This window comes from Sorex araneus, chromosome 6 (assembly GCF_027595985.1).
Source record: "Sorex araneus isolate mSorAra2 chromosome 6, mSorAra2.pri, whole genome shotgun sequence".
NCBI lineage: Eukaryota > Metazoa > Chordata > Mammalia > Eulipotyphla > Soricidae > Sorex > Sorex araneus.
In genome coordinates this window covers 108,807,367-108,826,958 of record NC_073307.1, presented here as the reverse complement: position 1 = coordinate 108,826,958, position 19,592 = coordinate 108,807,367, and the positions used below count along the sequence as shown (strand labels likewise).

Here is a 19,592-nt window from a genome sequence, read left to right as displayed (position 1 = left end):
CTCAGGCTGCCTCAGTAGCATCCTGACAATTCCAAGTCATGGGTGATTTTGTTATTTTTTTTTAAGTAATTCACGTGAGTCTCTTGTCCAAAGCCATGCTTCTCAAACTTGAATGTGTGAATGAATCACCTGGGCGTGGATCCAAGAGAGAGGGCAGAAAGCCCCTACTTTGCATTTCTTTGTACAAACTACCAGCAGATGCCAAGCTGCTGGTCCCTTGACCACAACTGGAGGAGCAAGGGCTGCTAACTGAGAGTTCAACTCTAACGCCAATCTAGAAAAGCAGCTGTGGGCTGATTCATGCCTTGGATTCTACTGCCACATAGATGAGACCCACTATGGAATGCGTGTGTGTACCCACATTGTAAATGACTCCAGGTCAGTGAGACAAACAGGCTGTCTCAGTCCAGAACCAACGTCACAACATTTAGCCCCAATAGCTTGTTTATATAAACTTTTGACCCCTCCCCCAAATGTATGCTATTCATGGGTTGCTAATGACCATAATTACTCCAGTTCAACAACCGTAAAATAAATACATAAAAATAATAATCACAGCTCTGCGAGTAAGATATTTTCTGCAATGCATCTTGTGAAAACCAATAACGATGTCAACTGCTTTGGGACAAAAAAAATATTTTTAAAGAAACTTTCATAGTAAATTAATGAAGTTAGATCCATATTTTATGCCACATAATTAAAAAATATTGCTGGAGTGCAAATTAGTCTTAGGCTAAATATCAAACCTACAGGAGGAAGATATAGGTAAATATAATTTGGTTTGAGTCTGGGAAAGGCCTTTTAAAGATGAAGGGGAAAAAAAAAGAAACCCAAACAGCAAAGATTGATAGAGTTAATTACAATTCTTTTAGCGTCTAAGTCTCAAAAGTCACCTTAAACAATGGTTAAAAATAGTCAGAAAGATAGATGTTACAAATAAAGCCAAGTGCTAACAAAAGATCATTTTGAAGTACATAAGAAAAGCACTAAAATCCTAATAAGAAATAAAAAGAACATAAAGTCTGAATAAACTGGGGTTGGGTAGGGACACCCAAGAAACTCAAAGGGATGTCTGAGGCATGGAGGTAGAAAATATTAGAACCGTCTTTTAATTCATCCTTTAAAAATAATTCCATCTTTGGGTATATTTTATAATGGACATGTATTAGAGCTATGCATAAGGAAGAGTACATTATATTTTTCCGGTTGAGAGATTCTTTTGTTGTCCAGATATGAGACCAACATATTTAGAGACCACAGTGAAAAATACTAAGATGCTAATAAAAAGTCTAGGCTTCCTACTAACCAAAGAAATGTAAATATAATAAAAACAAAACAGAACCAAACATCTTCCCCTGAATTGGGTCAGGCTTTTGTTGCTGCTATTGTAGCATCTGGGATGAGGAGTCCAGTGGCATATGCTCAGGCTATTCCCAGGCCTTGCCGGGGATCCAGCCCAGGGCTTCCACATGCAAAGCATGTGCCCATATGTGTTGTAGTCCTTGAAGCTGCCTCCGCAGCCCAGAAAAATGTGGTCTGTGTGCTTTTTAAAAATGTTTTTATTTTAGTAGCTAATGTTGCTCAGGATGCACTTCAAGCCCAGCCCATAAAATCTAAATGGGCAAAACCTTTTTGACAAGTGGGTTGGAAAAATGCATCGGAGTGTAAATGTACAAAAACATACATGCATCGGGACTGCCAGATTAATAGCTGGATGAGACATACTTATTAAAAAAATTATTCATCCATAGGCAGGAGAGGGTACCGGAGCATGGGCAGGGTAGGCTGCGGCCGTAGCTGTGGGTGCTGGCTGGGCTCTGCGCTCCTGCTGGCAAGCGCAAACGCAGGGGGTTTGGCCACAGCTGCACAAGGCTGAAAAGGCACAGAGGAAGTAACAGCTCTGAACAGGGTGGCATTCCAGGGCCTTTGTGGTCATATTCCCTTAGTGGCTCTGGTTCCAGTGGCTCCGTAAACAAGGGCCGGGCCCACTCACCAGACTGTCTTCAAACCACTCCCTGATGTAGGCGGCCGTGGGGCTCGGGATCTGGCTCAGGAGACGCGCTCTCTCCTGAGGATGCTCCAGCATCTCCAGGGCCAGCCTCAAGTCCTCGACGAGATGGAGCACCGGGAAGGGGTTCTTGCAGGAGGCTGGGGAGGCCAGTCCTGACTCACAGGTCCCATCGCTAAGATCTGCGCCTGCTTTAGTGCCTGGAACGAGAAAAGGAGGGACCTTGGTAAGACGAAGGAAGGCTAAGTGTGGGGAAAGAGCAAGAGCAAGGTGGGAAGGAGAGGAGGAGAGGGAGCGCTCAGAAGCCCAGAAGGCCACCTGTACCCAGCAAGCAGAGTCACAAAACAGAGTTCACATGATTAACCATGATGTGGAAACCATTCGGAGACCATTCAACTGACCCAAAACGCACCAGCGTGCTGAGACACCAGTTTGATAAGCGTAGTGAGGTAGGCGGCGCAGAAGGCCAATCGAAATCGCCCCCACCCCTAGTATGCAACCCACCCCTCTCCTCTCAAAGACAGTAAGAGAGAATGTGCCAGATCTGGGCTTGGGATATAAGAGGTCTGACAGTTTTGTTTTCTCTCTCCCCTCTCCTTCCCCCCACCTCGCCACCCCCTTGCTAGTTTCTGGGGCACACAGCCATGCACACTTATGGTTCACTTACTTATGGTTCATTGCTCAGGGATTGCATCTGAGGTGCCTGGGATCAAACTGGGGTCAGTCACATTCAAAGCAAGCATTTAACCCCTGACATGTCTCTCTGGGACCTATGTTACTTCCGTTTTGTTCCTAAATCACCATAACAAGGTCCAGAAACCTTCCAGAAAGACAGGAGTATAGCTACTCCCCTCTCCCAGCCATTCGACCTGCCAAGGTGACAAACACATTGGTGAATCTTGCATCTGCTAGCCTAGACGATACCATTAAGAAGCCATTTAGAATAGAGACAGAGGGGCTGGAGTGATAGCACAGCAGGTAGGGCATTTGCCTTGCACGCAGCCTACCCGTGTTTGATCTCTGGCATCACATATGGTCCCCTGAGTACAGAGCCAGGAGTAACCCCTGAGCATCGCTGGGTGTGACCAAAAAAAAAAAAAAATAGAGACAGAGACAAGCTATGCTTGCTGAGTATGACCCACGTCAGGGACTAAAAAAAGGTAAAAAACAGTGACTATTTCAAGTTATGATTTTGTATTAGTTTATTATTTAGCAACAGACAAACTAACTATATTCCCTTTGGAGAGGGTTTAACCAATTGGAATCCATGTCTTCCCAATTGGGAGCATCCTGTATCCTCCAACATAACCATACTTTGTTTGTTTGTTTGTTTGTCTTTTGTGGGGGACACATTTAGCAATGTTCAGGGCTTAGTCCTAGCCCTGTGCTCAGGGGTCACCCCTGGAGAGGCTTGGGGAACAATATGGAGTGTGTGGGATTGAATACATGCTTAACCACAAGTATACCAGCACCTTATTTGTGTGCTATCTCTCCAGTCCCTACAGATCCACACTTTTAACGTGTATTAATGACTGTGAATGTCCACAGCTTATCTTTCAGAATGCAGGAACACCCCTAGAGCAAAGTCTCCCTGTGTATCTGTACCCAGCTTCTGGTTTCTCATTCTTCTGCCTTGGAGACAATGAAGTTAAATGTCTTGCTCGGATGAAAAGGGGAGAGTGTTTGAATTTCCTTAGAGCTGTGATCGTGGGTGAGCTCTTTCTCATTGTAAACGCCTCAAATAAGATGATTCTGGCCTTTCAAAACTTCACCAATTCAAAGGAAAAAAAAATCTTTACATAATACAGTGATAAATGTCTCAAACCCAACTGGGGTGGCATTCTCTAATAAAAGAATTCTCTCAGCAGCAAGAAACACTTGAAAATATGGTGTTTATAGACGGTAAAATTTATGGGGTATTTGGGTTGTCTATAAGGCCAACAGGATAAAATATGTGAAATCAGGACTGGGCTGAAAATGTGCACTGGGAAGCCTGGGTCACACTGCAGGCCTTGATGTCTAAGACCAGGTCCCCACACTCTGCTCAGTGCCAGATTCCTCCAAATTGCCACGACAGACTTTGGAATGAGAAACGCACACAGAAGGAAACAATTACCACTTGATTGTTGGTTTGCTCTCGGAAAGTGCAGCATAGGGAGAATCATGGATCATGATCTACAAACAAGTCAGAGGCTCTGGGGAGCCAGGCAACTGCCTGATTATCCCCATTCTGATTGTGCTCCAATTTAGAGTTGGAGAGAAAAGGCCACAGCCAAACTTGAGGAAAGAAAACGAACAGAAGCAAAGCTAATCTCCAATCTCCAGACAATTGCTTAGTAATCTCTCTTGTCTCTTCAATCTTGTCTCTTCATACCTCTAATACATCACACACACACACACCCCTACCCCACTACACACACACCCTCCACACATACACACACACCTCCACACATAAATCTAACATGAGTTAGGCTGGGAATAAATGTAAAGACTGAGATTTTCACTGACTTTATATTTCTGTGGACTTAGACATATTTCTCCCTTTTTCTGGGTCCTTCTCTACCTGAAAGCCAGAGAATTCTTCCCTCTGGTTCCAAATATTTGTGTATGTAAATGCACAAGTGCATGCATATTTGTGTCCATGCACATGAGTACATGTATGACTATACCAATTTTTACATGTAACGAGCATATACATAAAAATTTTTACTTCCTATTTTCTCTTCCAATTTACACTGCTTTTCTTGTTTTTTGTTTGTTTGTTTTGGTCTTTTCTGGGAGTAGAGGGGAGGCAAACTTGCTGGTGCTTATTCCTGGCTCTGTACTCAACAATGAATCCTGGCCTTGTTGCTGAGGACTGTATGTGGTGCTGTAGATCAAACCCAAGTTAGCACCTTACCCCACTGTACTATCTCTCTGCCCACAATTTACATTTCTTTATTAAAATCAGTATCATCCAAAGGCCAGATGAGGCCATGTAGTGTATAATATGCGAGTGATAATATGTCTTAAAGCAGCTGTAAGGATAGAAATAGCATGAACCCAGATAAGCTCCACTCTTATTCCAAATCCAAGAATCATATATGTTCATAGGACAAAAAAGAGCACAGAAACCAATCTCTGCCTCTTCGTGTGCATACCTTTATGGTATTTTCTCCCAGTTCATTCCCAGGATACTCTGTATCCCAGGATACTCTGTGGCCAGAGTAGCACGTGATAGAGTGTCACTTCCAAGCATAGGTCATCAGAGACACTGTCTTCTACCTTGTTTTCTCTTTGGGTCACTCACTGGGGAAAGCCAGATGCCTTGTTGTAAGGACACTCAGACATCCCATCAGAGAGACTCCTGTGAGGAACCCCTGGGTCCTCTGTCAAAAGGAAATGAAAAACAACAACTTTTGGCCAAGAGCCACATAAGTGTGGCACAATAAGAGTATGTCTTCCATCTTTGTCAAGCTAAAAGAGATGGTGGCCCTGACTTATTCCTTCAATATGACCCTGTGAAACACCATTAGCCAGAACTACCAGCTACAGCACTCCACATCTCCTGGGACTGTGAGAGCGAGAAATAAGAAATGTTTATTATTTCAGTGAGAGTGAGAAATAAGAAATGTTTATTATTTCAGTGAGAGTGAGAAATAAGAAATGTTTATTATTTCAAGTTGCTATGTTTGGGGCACAGCAGATGAAAAATACAAATTAGCTCAGAACATTCTAGGTGTGTAATCAAGGGGAACTTGCTCACACACTACTAAAATATGTTGCTGAAACTACTTGTACAGGAAAACAATTTAAAACACCACAAGGTCTTTATGTTATTCATACACAGGAATTAAACTTAGACATGGGTATTATATGAAAAAAAACAACCATAAAAACAAAAGAGAAGATCAAATGGAGTTCAAGAAGAGTTAATAGTTCTAAAAACAATAATGACATTAGAGAACAATAAACAGGACAATCTAAGGGGTGGAGATATAGTTCATTGGGCTGGAGCACATGCTTCATAATCAGGAGGTCTGGGTTTGATCCATGTGATGCCCCATTAACCATATGATTGCCAAGCACCCAGCAAGAACAGCCCTTAGGTACCACCAGGTGTGGCTCAAAAAACAAAACAAAAACAAAAAGACTGCAACAAATTAAATTCTGGAACATTAAAAAGAAAATTAAAATTATAACCTGAAAAATCCACTTGTAGGGATTAGAGCTATATAAGATAGCAGGTAGAGCATTAGTCTTGCACATGGCTAACTCGGGTTCGATCCCCGGCATACCATACAGTACCCTGTGCACTGCCAGGAGTGATTTCTGAGTGCAGAGTCAGAAGTGAACCCTGAGCATTGCTGGGTGGGGCCCCAAAACAAACCTAAATAAATAAATAAATAAATTGAACTCTCCAAACATTCAATAACATGGCGGAACTACTCACATTACTTAGTTTAAAACAAAAAATCGACACATGTCTAAGTGTATATATAAAACAACACACACACACACACACACACACACACACACACACACACACACACACACGCACGCACGTATGCACGCACCTGGGAGAGCCAGGCTGCACATTTGGTTTGCACAGGCAGGCTAGGTTCCGCTGTGATTTGAAAGTCCCCACAGGATGTGTGAAATCATGGGAGAACTCAAGCCCTTATTAGAACAGAAAGGAGGTGATTCAACATGCAGGTTTCTTCCTCGGGCCCTTGATCCTATTTCCTTTTCAGAAACAGCCTAAGTGAAAACTGAGAGGGGCAGAACCCTGCAGCATTTTCCCAGGAACATGATTTTAGAAAATCTCAAGAGCAGGTCATGGAATATGCTAGAAAAATTAAGGACAGGACAGACCTTACTGGGAAAAGAGCCCTTCACCCACAATGAACAAACAGGAAAGATGGAAAAGATAAAGTGTGTGTGAGTGCATTTTTCCATAACACAGAATTAGGCCTCCAAGAAAATGAGAAGCCTGGGTGCTGGAAACAAAAGAACTCAATGGTGAAATAAGTTCAAGATGAGTCAAGGAAGCCAGACCCGGACACAGGACCTGGGGGCTGGGAACTGCGCCTACATTTATTTATTTATTTTTCAAGTTTATCTTTTAAATAAATCACTGTGAAATAGACCCCTATAAAGCTGTTCATGATTAGGTTTCAGTCATACAGTATTCCAACACCCATCTCCACCCATGTACCTATTGTATGACAATAGTTGAAAATGATCATCCTGGACAAGAACTGAGTGTTAAAAATAGGTAAAGGGATAAACACAACAACCTTTCAGGCTCTGTGTGTTGCAAACCACAATATCTAGAAAAGAGAGGGGCGGGGAGGAAGGGAGAGAGAGGGAAAGGGAGAGAAATGTCTGCCATAGAGGCAGGCTGGGATGGGGGGTGCGTGATTCGCACAGATTTTCAAGGCTCCAGTGACAGAGGAAACTTTTAAAAGGGAGGCCCCTGGGGGAAACAGTATCTTCAAGCACTGTCAAGAATGGGCTGAGAAAAGTCACTGGCGGGCAGGGAAGACTCCCGCCCTTACCTGTTTACACTAAGCGCACACACCTACCCTGTAAGGGACCAAAACTCAAGCCTCTGCCTACATAGCACAGATGCCGCACTAAATTTCTACTCTGCACTTGGCGCCACAATCCCAAACCAGGGTCAGGATGCGGCTCAGAGGCAGAGCACAGGTCATGCTTGTGTGAGGCCTGGGATTCTCTCCCCAGGACGCACCTCAGGACAAAATCTAAGATTCCAGGCCATATGGCAGCACACGGGTGCTCCAAGCAGTCCAGAGCAATGAAACTCTTACAGTTCAGCATAAGCAAAGGCAAAATTTTGAGAAGTGGCTCAACATCCCAAAAGGAAAAAAATCTGTTGATATTCAACGAATAGGACAGGAAGTAAGGCACTTGCCTTGCCAGTGGTGACCCTGGTTCCATTCTGGCACTACATATAGTCCCTAGGATCACCATCATGAGGATCCCTGAGCACAAAGCTGGGAGTTAGCCTAGAGCAACGCAATATGTGGTCCAGAAACCATATATATATGTATATATATATATATATATATATATACATATATATATGGTGCTAAAAATGTCAATTCTATATAGCACTGTAGCACTGTCGTCCCGTTGTCCATCGATTTGCTTGAGCAGGCACCACTAACATCTCCATTGTGAGACTTGTTACTGTTTTTGATATGTTTTTGGCATGTCAAACATGCCACAGGTAGTTTGCCAGGCTCTGCCGTGCAGGCAGGATACTCTTGGTAGACAAAATACCAAAAAAATCACCTAGAAGGCTCAATTCCACCCTCTACACACTCTTGCATATAATCAACTCCTCCTCAAACACAGAGGGAAACAAACTGAAACTATCAAAAAATAAGCAGATGAACGCTCTCGTACCAGGATTAAGAAAATTATATGAGCTAATAAACACTGAGTATTCCTAAGTATAAGAGAAGGTGATTTCCACCACAGATTACTTCTAGTAAATAGCAGTTTACCTTATCCTCAACTCTAAGAAAGTTTCTTTTTGATGGCATTTTCTCTAGATCTTTATTTATAACATCAAAACACACTTTAGGGAAGACAGCTTGGTACAAAAGGTTTCAACTTTGCATGCACATTTGAAATCATCTGGAGAATTTTTTCTTTTTTTGCTTTTTTGGGGTCACACCTGGCGATGCACAGGGCTTATTCCTGGCTCATGCACTAAGGAATTACTCCTAGTGGTGCTCAGGGGACCATATGGGATGCTGGGATTCGAACCAGGGTTGGCCGTGTGCAAGGCAAATGCCCTACCCTGTGTGCTAGGGAATGCCAGCCCCATGCGGAATTTTTTAAACTACAAATCCCTACTCTAGAATCTTCTAATTTAACTGACCTGGGTAATAAAAAGCTCCCCAGGAAAGTCTTACTTGCAGCCCAACAAAGAAGGCATTGCATTCAGAAATCACCCTGACCTATACTAGATTTTGATATTTAGAGAGGTCACTGGAGAATTTTTATTTTAAGGGGACCAGAGCAACTGTATAGTAAGTAGGGTGCTTGCCTTGTACAGTCAGCCTGAGCCCATTCCCTGCGTCTCATTTGGTCCTGGTCCCTCCAGCCCCACCGGGAATGATCTCTGTGCAGAGAGCCAGAAGTAAAGCCTGAGCACCATGGTTATAACCCCAAAACCAAAGACATAAAAAGTGAAAAGTTTTTTTTTTTAATGATGCAAAATGAAATGTTAATAGAGTTGGCAATTATTTGGGGAGGAGACTATTACAACATAAAATGAAAGTATAGAATGTTAGTGATCATTTTCAAAATCATATTTGTATGCGTGTGTAGTCATTAGAGTTATGCAGAGTCTTTGGTTCGCCTGACTATACTTCTGAAGTGACTCATGGTCTTATAATTTCCTTTGGCCAATAAATGAGAGAGTGTGGACACAACAGCCTAAATCCTCCTTGCACCTGGCCTGGCCTCTGATCCTGGCTCAAACTAGGTCCAAAAATACAGTGGTATGGAACAGAGCCTTCAGCACATCTGGGAAAGTTTCAGGTCTAAGAAATTACTTTTGCTATTACAGGGTACTGACATTTTAGGAGTATTTGCAACTACGCCAGGTTTTAATCTATTTTCAAAGTCATATCAAGTCTTCCATGTGGTAGATTCATAAATATGAACATATTTTAACTTGTTAAAATACAAGATAAACTTACTCAAAACAATATTTAATCATGTAAATGGGGTTATTTGGTATGCAACAAAATATCTGGCAACAGCATCATATCTGATTGGTGTGTGTGTGTGTGCATGAGTGTGTGCATGAGTGTGTGCGTGAGTGAGTGTGTGTGTGTATGTGTGTGTGTGTTGTTTGGGGTCATAGACAGCAGTTTTCAGGGCTTACTCTTAGCTCTGTGCTCAGGAATCACTGCTAGTGGGTCTCAGGGGACAGCTGTATGTTGGGGGTTGAACCCAGGTCTGGCGCATGTAAGACTAGTGCCCTTCCCACTGTACTATTGCTCAGCTCCCATATTTGAATTTTAAAAGTGCAGTATCTAGGGCCAGAGAGATGGCTCAGAGGACTGGTACACATGCTCTGCATGCAGGGTACCAGGGTATCTCAGTTCAATCCTCAGAATTACATAGTCACCTGAAGCCAGGAAAAACCCTTGGACACCACCTGTTGTATGTGCCTCCCTCTCTGTTCACACACACACACACACACACACACACACACACACACACACACACACAGCCGTAGTTAGAACTCTGATGGAGTTTTCTTCATTTTTCCTGTTACATCACAGGCATTAGCAGCATAGACATTGACTGGATAGAAATGCAGAAATCCCAGGTCCCACATCAGATCCACACCCACCAATGCCCTCCAACTACTCTAGAATGCCACAATTCTTCAAAACACAGACTTCATAATGACTGAAAATATATGCTGGAAATAAATGTAAAAAAAAAAAAAAACTGAAGTGTCAGTGAGGCAAGAAATTCTGAATGATTAACTTTAAAGATACATCATATTAATTAGGCTTTACAAGTTAATTCTATCAAACATTCCAGCAGTAAGTAATGCTGAGGGAATTATTAGAAAAGGAGGGAATGCTCTCCAGTTCATTCAATACAGAGTGGGGCTGGGAGACTCAGCAGTCCTGAGACACAAGGAAGCAAGTCAGAGACTTCTCGCTCATGAACTCCAATGTATTAAACCTAAATGCGAGTTTACCACAACCAAACCCAGTGTGTGCAAATAGTATCCCATTGTGACCATTTCCTTAGAGAACCAAGTACAAGATAAAAAATAATGATAGGAGGATTAGTCCATAGTGGGAAGCCTGCCTCAAGTGCTGGGGAGAAGGCAATTGGTATAGAGAAGGGATCAACAGACAAAGATAACAGGAAATGATCACTCTGGATAAGAACTGCATGCTGAAAGTAGGTAAAGGAACAAACATGATAACCTCTCAGTATCTGTGTTGCAAACTTCATGATTCCCAAAACGGGGGGGGGGGGGGCAAGGAGGGGAGAGAGGGGGAGAGAGAGAGAGAGAGAGAGAGAGAGCAGTCTAAGGTGTGAGGGGGTGGGAGGGAAACTGGAATCATTTGTGATGGGAAATAGACACTGTTGGAGGGATGGGTGTTGGACTACTATATTGCTGAAATCTGATCACAAATAGCTTTGTAACTGTATCTCACAGTGACTCAATAAATAAATCACTTGTATCACTTGTCATCCGGTTGCTCATCGATTTGCTCGAGCAGGTGCCAGTAATGTCTCCATTCATCCCTGTCGATGGTTCACTGCCTCACCATGGCGAGGGGGTGGCAACGGTACCAACCGGCAAAGAGTGAACCAACATGCCACCCGCAGGACAGAGCCTTGGCAAGCTACCCATGGCGTATTCAATATGCCAAAAACAATAAATAAATAAAAATTCAAAAATAATATATCAACATAACAGAGGACAAATGGAGATCCATGCTCCCAAACAATTAGAAATGACATGTGGTGTGCAAACACATGTAAAGCATTTCTTTTTAAAACTGACTATAAACCACACCATTCAAAAATGTCAGTAAAAAAACAAAAATTACTAGCAGGGAGACCTAATACTCAGAAGGTCTCCAGGGGCTTATTGTTTTCAGACAGGTATATGTAGTGGGTTTGGAGTTGGAACAATGAATACCTAAAAGTCTGTTATTAATCTAAACACATATTTAATAAATAAATATTTTATATAAATATATATCTTCAGGACTGGGCTGGAGAGATAGGCAGCGGGTAGGGCATTCCACCTTGCATGAGGCCAACCTGGGTTCAATTCCTCCGCCCCTCTCAGAGAGCCTGGCAAGCTACCGAGAATATCTCACACATATGGCAGAGCCTGCCAAGCTCCCCGTGGTGTATTCGATATGCCAAAAAACAGTAACAACAAGTCTCACAATGGAGACGTTACTGCTGCCCGCTCAAGCAAATCGATGAACAGCTGGACAATAGTGCTACAGTATAGACTTAGCATGCCCCACTCCCATGATGATGTCATCTCTGCACATCTAGCTGGGTGCAGGTGCCCTACATAAAAATACAGCTCAAAAATATGTAATACAGAGTTACACAGGGTAAAATGCCATAGCTGTGATTTTAACATGCTGTCTGATCAGAAATAAATATGATCAAGCATATAAAAAAATCAATAATGAGAGTAATGCAAATACCTTGCATATAATAAAAAAAGGACTTTTTAACAAACAATTGGAAAAAAGCACACCCTCTGTGAACATACGTGGAATACTAATAAAAACTGCAATTTTCTATGTAAAGCCATAAATATCCAAAAACTCTAAAGAATAAGTATCAGAAATCACTCTAACCACCAAATAAGCTAGCACTTTATTTATTTATTACTTGTTTTACTTCATTTTTTGAGTCACACCCAGCAATGCTCAAGGATTATATCTCAGAGCATTACTCAGGGGTGATTCCTGGCAGTGCTCAGAGAACTATGCAGTGCTTGGGATGAAAGCCAAACCTCCCACACGCAATGCATGCACACTAGCCTTTTAAGCGATCTCCCCAGCCTCTAACACATAACTTGTGGTTGACTTATAAAGTTCGTTTTTGAAGGAGAAAAAATACACACCCAAGTAAGTATAGAAGAAAATTATAGGGTAGCACTGTCTTTAGCACTGTCATCCCATTTACTCAAACAGGCACCAGTAACATCTCCATTGTGAGACTTGTTGTTACTGTGTTTGGCATATTGAATATGCCACAGGTAGCTTGCCAGGCTCTGCTGTGCAGGTGGAACATTCTCAGTAGCTTGCCAGGCTCTCCGAGAGGGATGGAGGAATGGAACCCGGGTTGGTCACATTCAAGGCAAACGCCCTACCTGCTGTGCTATGGCTCCAGTCCAGAGAAGAAAATTAAAGAGAACAAATATTGAAAGAAATAAAGTATATATTAAACATGTATGGGCAGCTATATAGTTACACACACACACACACACACACACACACACACACACACACACACACATACCCTGCAAGAACTAATTTTAAGTGTCAACTTGGCTAGGCTGTGGTGTCCAGATTTTATTTTATTTTTTTTTAAAGGGATTCCTGTTAGTTTTTTATTTAATTACCCCAGTGTTTGATGATGATTTTATTTTTTTTTATTTTTTTTTATTTATTTATTTTTAATTAGAGAATCACCGTGAGGGTACAGTTACAGATTTATACACTTTTGTGCTTATACTTCCCTCATACAAAGTTTGGGAACCCATCCCTTCACCAGTGCCCATTCTCCACCACCCGTAAACCCAGTGTCCCTCCCACCCTCCCCAATCCCATCTCCCCCCCCACCCCACCCTGCCACTGTGGCAAGGCATTCCCTTCTGTTTTCTCTCTCTAATTAGCTGTTGTGGTTTGCAATAAAGGTGTTGAGTGGCCGCTGTGCTCAGTCTCTAGCCCTCATTCAGCCCGCAACTCCCTTCCCCCACATGGCCTTCGACTACAATGTAGTTGGTGATCACTTCTCTGAGTTGACCTTTCCCCGGAACGTGAGGCCAGCCTCGAAGCCATGGAGTCAACCTCCTGGTACTTATTTCTACAGTTCTTGGGTGTTAGTCTCCCACTCTGTTATTCTATATACCATAGATGAGTGCAATCTTTCTATGTCTGTCTCTCTCTTTCTGACTCATTTCACTCAGCATGAAACTTTTCATGCCCATCCACTTAACTACAAAATTCTTGACCTCCTTTTTTCTAACAGCTGCATAGAATTCCATTGTATAGATGTACCAAAGTTTCCTCAACCAGTCATCCGTTCTGGGGCATTCGGGTTTTTTCCAGATTCTGGCTATTGTAAACAGTGCTGCGATGAACATACATGTGCAGATGTTGTTTCGATTGTACTTTTTTGCCTCTCTGGGATATATTCCCAGCAGTGGTATTGCTGGGTCAAATGGGAATTCAATATCTAATTTTTTGAGAGTCGTCCAAATTGTTTTCCAGAAGGGCTGAACCAGTCGGCATTCCCACCAGCAGTGAAGAAGGGTCCCTTTCTCCCCACATCCTCTCCAACAGCGGTTGCTTTTGTTCTTTTGGATGTGTGCTAGTCTCTGTGGTGTGAGGTGGTATCTCATGGTTGTTTTGATCTGCATCTCTCTGATGATTAGTGATGTAGAGCACTTTTTCATGTGCCTTTTGGCCATTCGTATTTCTTCCTTGGTAAAGTTTCTGTTCATTTCTTTGCCCCATTTTTTGATGGGGTTGGATGTTTTCTTCTTGTAGAGCTCAACCAGTGCTTTATATACCATTGATATCAACCCCTTATCTGATGGGTATTGTGTAAATATCCTTTCCCATTCTGTGGATAGTCTTTGTATTCTGGTCACTGTATCTCTTGCGGTGCAGAAGCTTTTTAGTTTAATGTAGTCCCATTTGTTGATCTCTGTTTTTACTAGATTGCTTAGTTCCGTGTCACCTTTGAAGATACCTTTATCTTCAATATCGTGGAGGGTTTCGCCGACCTTGTCTTCAATGTACCTTATGGTTTGTGGTCTAATGTTGAGGTCTTTAATCCATTTTGATCTGACTTTTGTGCATGGTGTCAGGTCAAGGTCTAAACCCATTTTTTTGCATGTGGTTGTCCAGTTGTGCCAGCACCATTTGTTAAAGAGGCTTTCCTTGCTCCACTTCACATCTCTTGCTCCCTTATCAAAGATTAGATGGTCATACATTTGGGGTTGTGTGTAGGGATATTCCACCCTGTTCCATTGGTCTACGGCTCTGCCTTTGTTCCAGTACCATGCTGTTTTAATTGTTACTGCTTTGTAGTAAAGTTTGAGGTTGGGGATGGTGATGCCTCCCATCATCTTTTTCCCAAGAATTGTTTTAGCTATCCTTGGACGTTTGTTATTCCATATGAATTTTAGGATTGCTTGATCCATTTCTTTGAAGAATGTCATGGGTATATTTATAGGGATCGCATTGAATCTGTATAATGCTTTAGGGAGTATTGCCATTTTGACAACATTGATTCTCCCTATCCACGAGCAGGGTATATGTTTCCATTTCCTCATGTCCTCTTTGATTTCATGGAGTAGCGTTATGTAGTTTTCTTTGTAAAGGTCTTTTACTTCCTTGGTTAAGCTGATTCCGAGGTACCTGATTTTCTGGGGCACGATTGTGAATGGGATTGCTTTTTTCATGTCCCTTTCCTCTGCCTCATTGTTTGCATATATGAAGGCCATGGATTTTTGGGTATTGATTTTGTAGCCTGCAACTTTACTGTATAAGTCTATTGTTTCTAAGAGTTTCTTAGTAGAGGTTTTAGGCTTCTCTAGATATAGTATCATGTCGTCTGCAAATAGTGAGAGTTTGATTTCTTCCCTTCCTATCTGGATGCCCTTAATCTCTTTTTCTTGTCTAATAGCTATCGCAAGTACTTCCAGTACTATATTGAAGAGGAGTGGTGAGAGTGGTGTCCAGATTTTAGATCGAGCATTACTCATGGTGTTTCTGTGATAACATATTTCAGACTAACATTTAAATCAGTGGGACTGGAGCGATAGCACAGCGGGTAGGGCGTTTGCCTTGCACGCGGCCAACCCAGGTTTGAATCCCCTCATCCCATATGGTCCCCCGAGCACCACCAGGGATAATTCCTGAGTGCAGAGCCAGGAGTAACCCCTGAGCATCGCAGGATGTGACCCAAAATGCAAAAAAAAAAAAAAAAATTAAATCAGTAAACTGACTATAGCAGGCTGCTCGCCAGGGTGTGGTAGACCTCATCCACTCCGTAGATGACCTTCAGCACCGAGCTCCCTGGAAGCACTCTGCCAGTAGATGGCCTTTCAGACAGGCACTGCAGGCTCTTCCCGGGTCTTCCATCTGCCAACCGACCTTATAGATTTCAAACTTGCCAGCTTTGAAAAGAACCCAATCTCTGAAAAGAAACCAATCTGTCTGGACAGGTTGCCCTTGCCAGCTCTACCTCAAAGCAGTTTTCCTACAAAAGTTTTTGTGAGCCAAGCAGGCATACTGCAAAGAATCAATTACCATTGATTTATCTGGATACATTCCAGATTCCCCTGTATCATCTCAAGTAGTATACAACCTAAAATAGCAGTGATCCAGTAAAAGCAGGAGAGATAAGATTGAAGGTCTGTTATAAAGCGGTTCCCAGGGGTGCAGGACAATGCCACTCCCTGCTCTGGTTCTCACTGCCCAGAGACCAATACTGAATACAACTCATTTTTTGTGTCTTCGCTGTAAACGTGAAAACCCCTTCTGGATGTCTTTCAATTGGCAAAAATGAATACCAATTTTATTGAAAGTCAAGTGGTGTAATGTGAACTTTCTAAAGGTGGGGCATACCTAGATACACACCTAGCAGCTCTCTTTCTCAGGAAAACAAAACTAATGCATTTCCATATTTACCTAGTTTACAGAATAAAGAAGACACACACAGGAGTTGGAGGGATAGTATAGCAGGATGGCTTGCCTTGACCATGGCCGACCAGGTTTGATCCCTGGCATCCCATATGGTTCCCGAGCACTACGACAGTAATTCCTGGGTGCAGAGTCACTGAGCATTGTCGAGTGTGGCCCCCAAACAGAACCAAAAAACAACAACGAGACACACAGATACTGCGCATACATATCAAATACCAATCAGCAAAGGCAAAGCCTGTTGTCTGAAAACAGTAATAATAGAAACAAACTCTGGCCAGATTGAGCAAAAGAATAAAAGGCACAAATAAAAGTTATGACAGAGTTATTAGATATGCTGCGGCCATTGTAGTGTATCCTGAAAGACAAAACATAATAGCTAGAAGCCAGAGTGATAGTACAGTAGGTAGGACATTTGCCTTGCACGTAGCTGACCCAAGTTCAACCCCTGGTACCCCATATTTCCCCCTGAGCCTACCGAGAGCCAGGAATAAACCCTAAGCAGCACCAGGTATGCCCCCAAAAAACAAACAACAACATAATATCTAATTTTATGCTGACGAAGATCTCAGTAAAATGTACAAACTTCTAGGAAATTAGTTCACCAATACTCAAGAACAAATTAAGGGCACAGAAAGATAGTGCAAGTTTGAGGCACTTGCCTTGCCCATGGCCAATCCCGGGCATTCATATGGTACCTGAGTCCCACCAGGAGTGGCCCCTGAGCACAGCAACGGAACTAAGTCTTGAGCACACCTGAGTGTGCATGCCCCCTTTCAAAAAAATAAAAAATAAAAATTCAAGAGCATGAACAAATGAAAAGTTATGTCCATAATCATAAGATAGAAGAAAAAAATCTTCCAAAGAGAAAATACTAGGTCCACATGGTTCTGCAAGCGAGTTCCTATACAGAGCGACAGCCACAGCAAGATTTGCAGAATTGAGGAATAATTTGATTTCACTTCATTTACTCCAGAGAACAGGCACTGAGGCTCCCGCGGAGGGGAGGACTGGGAGAGGGCATCTGTCAGTCAATGGCAAAGCAGGACCATGGCTGTGAGCTTGCACCAGTCACCGCAAGCCTGGCCCAACTCTGCACGCAGAGAACAGTCTCTGACCCCCCAGCCACCAGGCTTCTCCACCTCTGTTCTCTCTCTGGATCAAAGAACACGGGCCATCTCAATTCTGACTGGACAACAGGCAGATTTAGGGACTGCCTTCCAGTCACCGAGGACTGCAATATGCTGACTGGGATGTGTATGGGACCTAGCAAAGACTGTTCAAGTATAAATTCACCATCAACATTTAAAGCCACATGTTTGCCTTCCACATGGCCAACCTTGGTCCGATTCCCAGCATCCCATATGCTTCCCTGAGCACCGCCAGGGATAATTTCTGAGTGCAGAACCAGGAGTAACCCCTGTGCATCACCGGATGTGGCCCAAAAAGAAAAAAAAAACTAACATTTAATGCCACAGCTGAAAGTATCCACAGGAAATAATTTTAGTCTGGATCCAAACCTTGTCTGTCCCTACAATCTTTCTTCTTTGTTTTATGGCCACAACTGGGAGTGCTCAAGAGTTACATACACCCAGAGTTCAGTGCTTGGGGGAGTCACTCTGGGGAATGCAAAGCGATCATATGGTGCTAGGGATTGATCGCAGCCTCCTGCATGCAGAGTATACAAAGTATGCCTTTTGAGCTAGCTACCTGGTCTGGGCCCTACAGTCTTTAAGAAAAAGGGGGAAAAGGAAAAGAAGGAAGGTAAGGAAGAGGGGAGGGAGAAGGGAGGAGGAAGGAAGGAAGGAAGGAAGGAAGGAAGGAAGGAAGGAAGGAAGGAAGGAAGGAAGGAAGGAAGGAAGGAAGGAAGGAAGGAAGGAAGGGAGGGAGGGAGGGAGGGAGGGAGGGAGGGAGGGAGGGAGGAAGGAAGGAAGGAAGGAAGGAAGGAAGGAAGGAAGGAAGGAAGGAAGGAAGGAAGGAAGGAAGGAAGGAAGGAAGGAAGGAAGGAAGGAAGGAGGGAAGGAGGGAAGGAGGGAAGGAGGGAAGGAGGGAAGGAGGGAAGGAAAGAGAAACGCAGACATTTATTGACTGACCCTCAGCAATAAAAACTATCATAAGACAGGCTCTCTTGCATTATTCGTTATCAATGTATACAGCTTGCAGAAAACCTCGCGAGTAACCTCTTGCCACAACAAAGAGGAATAAGTGTCCCTCTGTTTCCTGACCACTGAGTTTTCTGGTGTTATTACAGAAGTGGCCCCACACAGCAGCCACTGAACCAGTTAGCCCACAAATGAAGCCGTCTGCAAAGTTAGCATGTATGGCCTATGCTTTGGGCAATTCAGAGGGACATAATTAAGCAAGACATAGTTAAATTTCAATTGTCAGCAGTGTAATTCAATTATGGTGTTATCTACAGGCCAAATCACAGGCAGTAAGAAAAGGAAGGCCAGGTCACAGGATAACATTCTATAGATCTTTTTTCTTTCTTCTTCTTTTTAACATGAACCCTGGGGTCCTTAAACAGCCAACTCTTCCTAACTTTCTGGCTTAGACTTCTAAGATTCTAATCAAGAATAGTCACATGGCAATAACAGCTGGAAATGATCACGTTAGACAAGAACTGAGTGTTAAAAGTAGGTAATGGGATATACACGACAACCTCTCAGTATCTGTACTGCAAACCACAATGTCCCAAAAGGGAGAGAGGGGGGGAGGGAGGGAGGGAGGGAGGGAGGGACGGTGAGAGAGAGAGGAGAGAAAGGGGGAAGAGAGAGAGAGAAAAGCACCTGCCGTAGAGGAAGGTTGGGGGATGAGGGGTGGGGGTGGGGTGATGGGAAGGAAACTGGGGACACTGGCGTTGGGAATGTACACTGGAGGACGGGATGGGTGTTGGAACATTATATGACTGAAACCTAATTATGAACAGTTTTATAGGGTTCTACCTAACAATACATTTTTTTTAAAAAAAATAAAAGAACAGTCACAAAGGAACACACCCATCAGGAACTGGAGCAAACAGTACGTTAGGTAGGGCGCTCGCCTTGCACTCAGGCAACCTGAGTTTGATCCCCGGCATCCCCTATGGTCCCCCATGGAATAACCCCTGAGCA

At 43.1% G+C, this 19,592-nt stretch overlaps 1 protein-coding gene across 3 annotated transcripts in view; it reads right to left on the bottom strand.

Annotated features, from left to right (window-relative positions):
- The window catches only part of PPFIBP2 (PPFIA binding protein 2), a 169,750-nt gene that overhangs the window by 99,619 nt on the left and 50,539 nt on the right, over positions 1-19,592 (bottom strand). For all 3 annotated transcript variants that reach the window (XM_055143370.1, XM_055143371.1, XM_055143372.1), the window contains exon 3: positions 1,994-2,208. In XM_055143370.1, the coding sequence (XP_054999345.1) occupies positions 1,994-2,208 (215 nt within the window). The remainder of the gene's footprint in view (positions 1-1,993; positions 2,209-19,592) is intronic.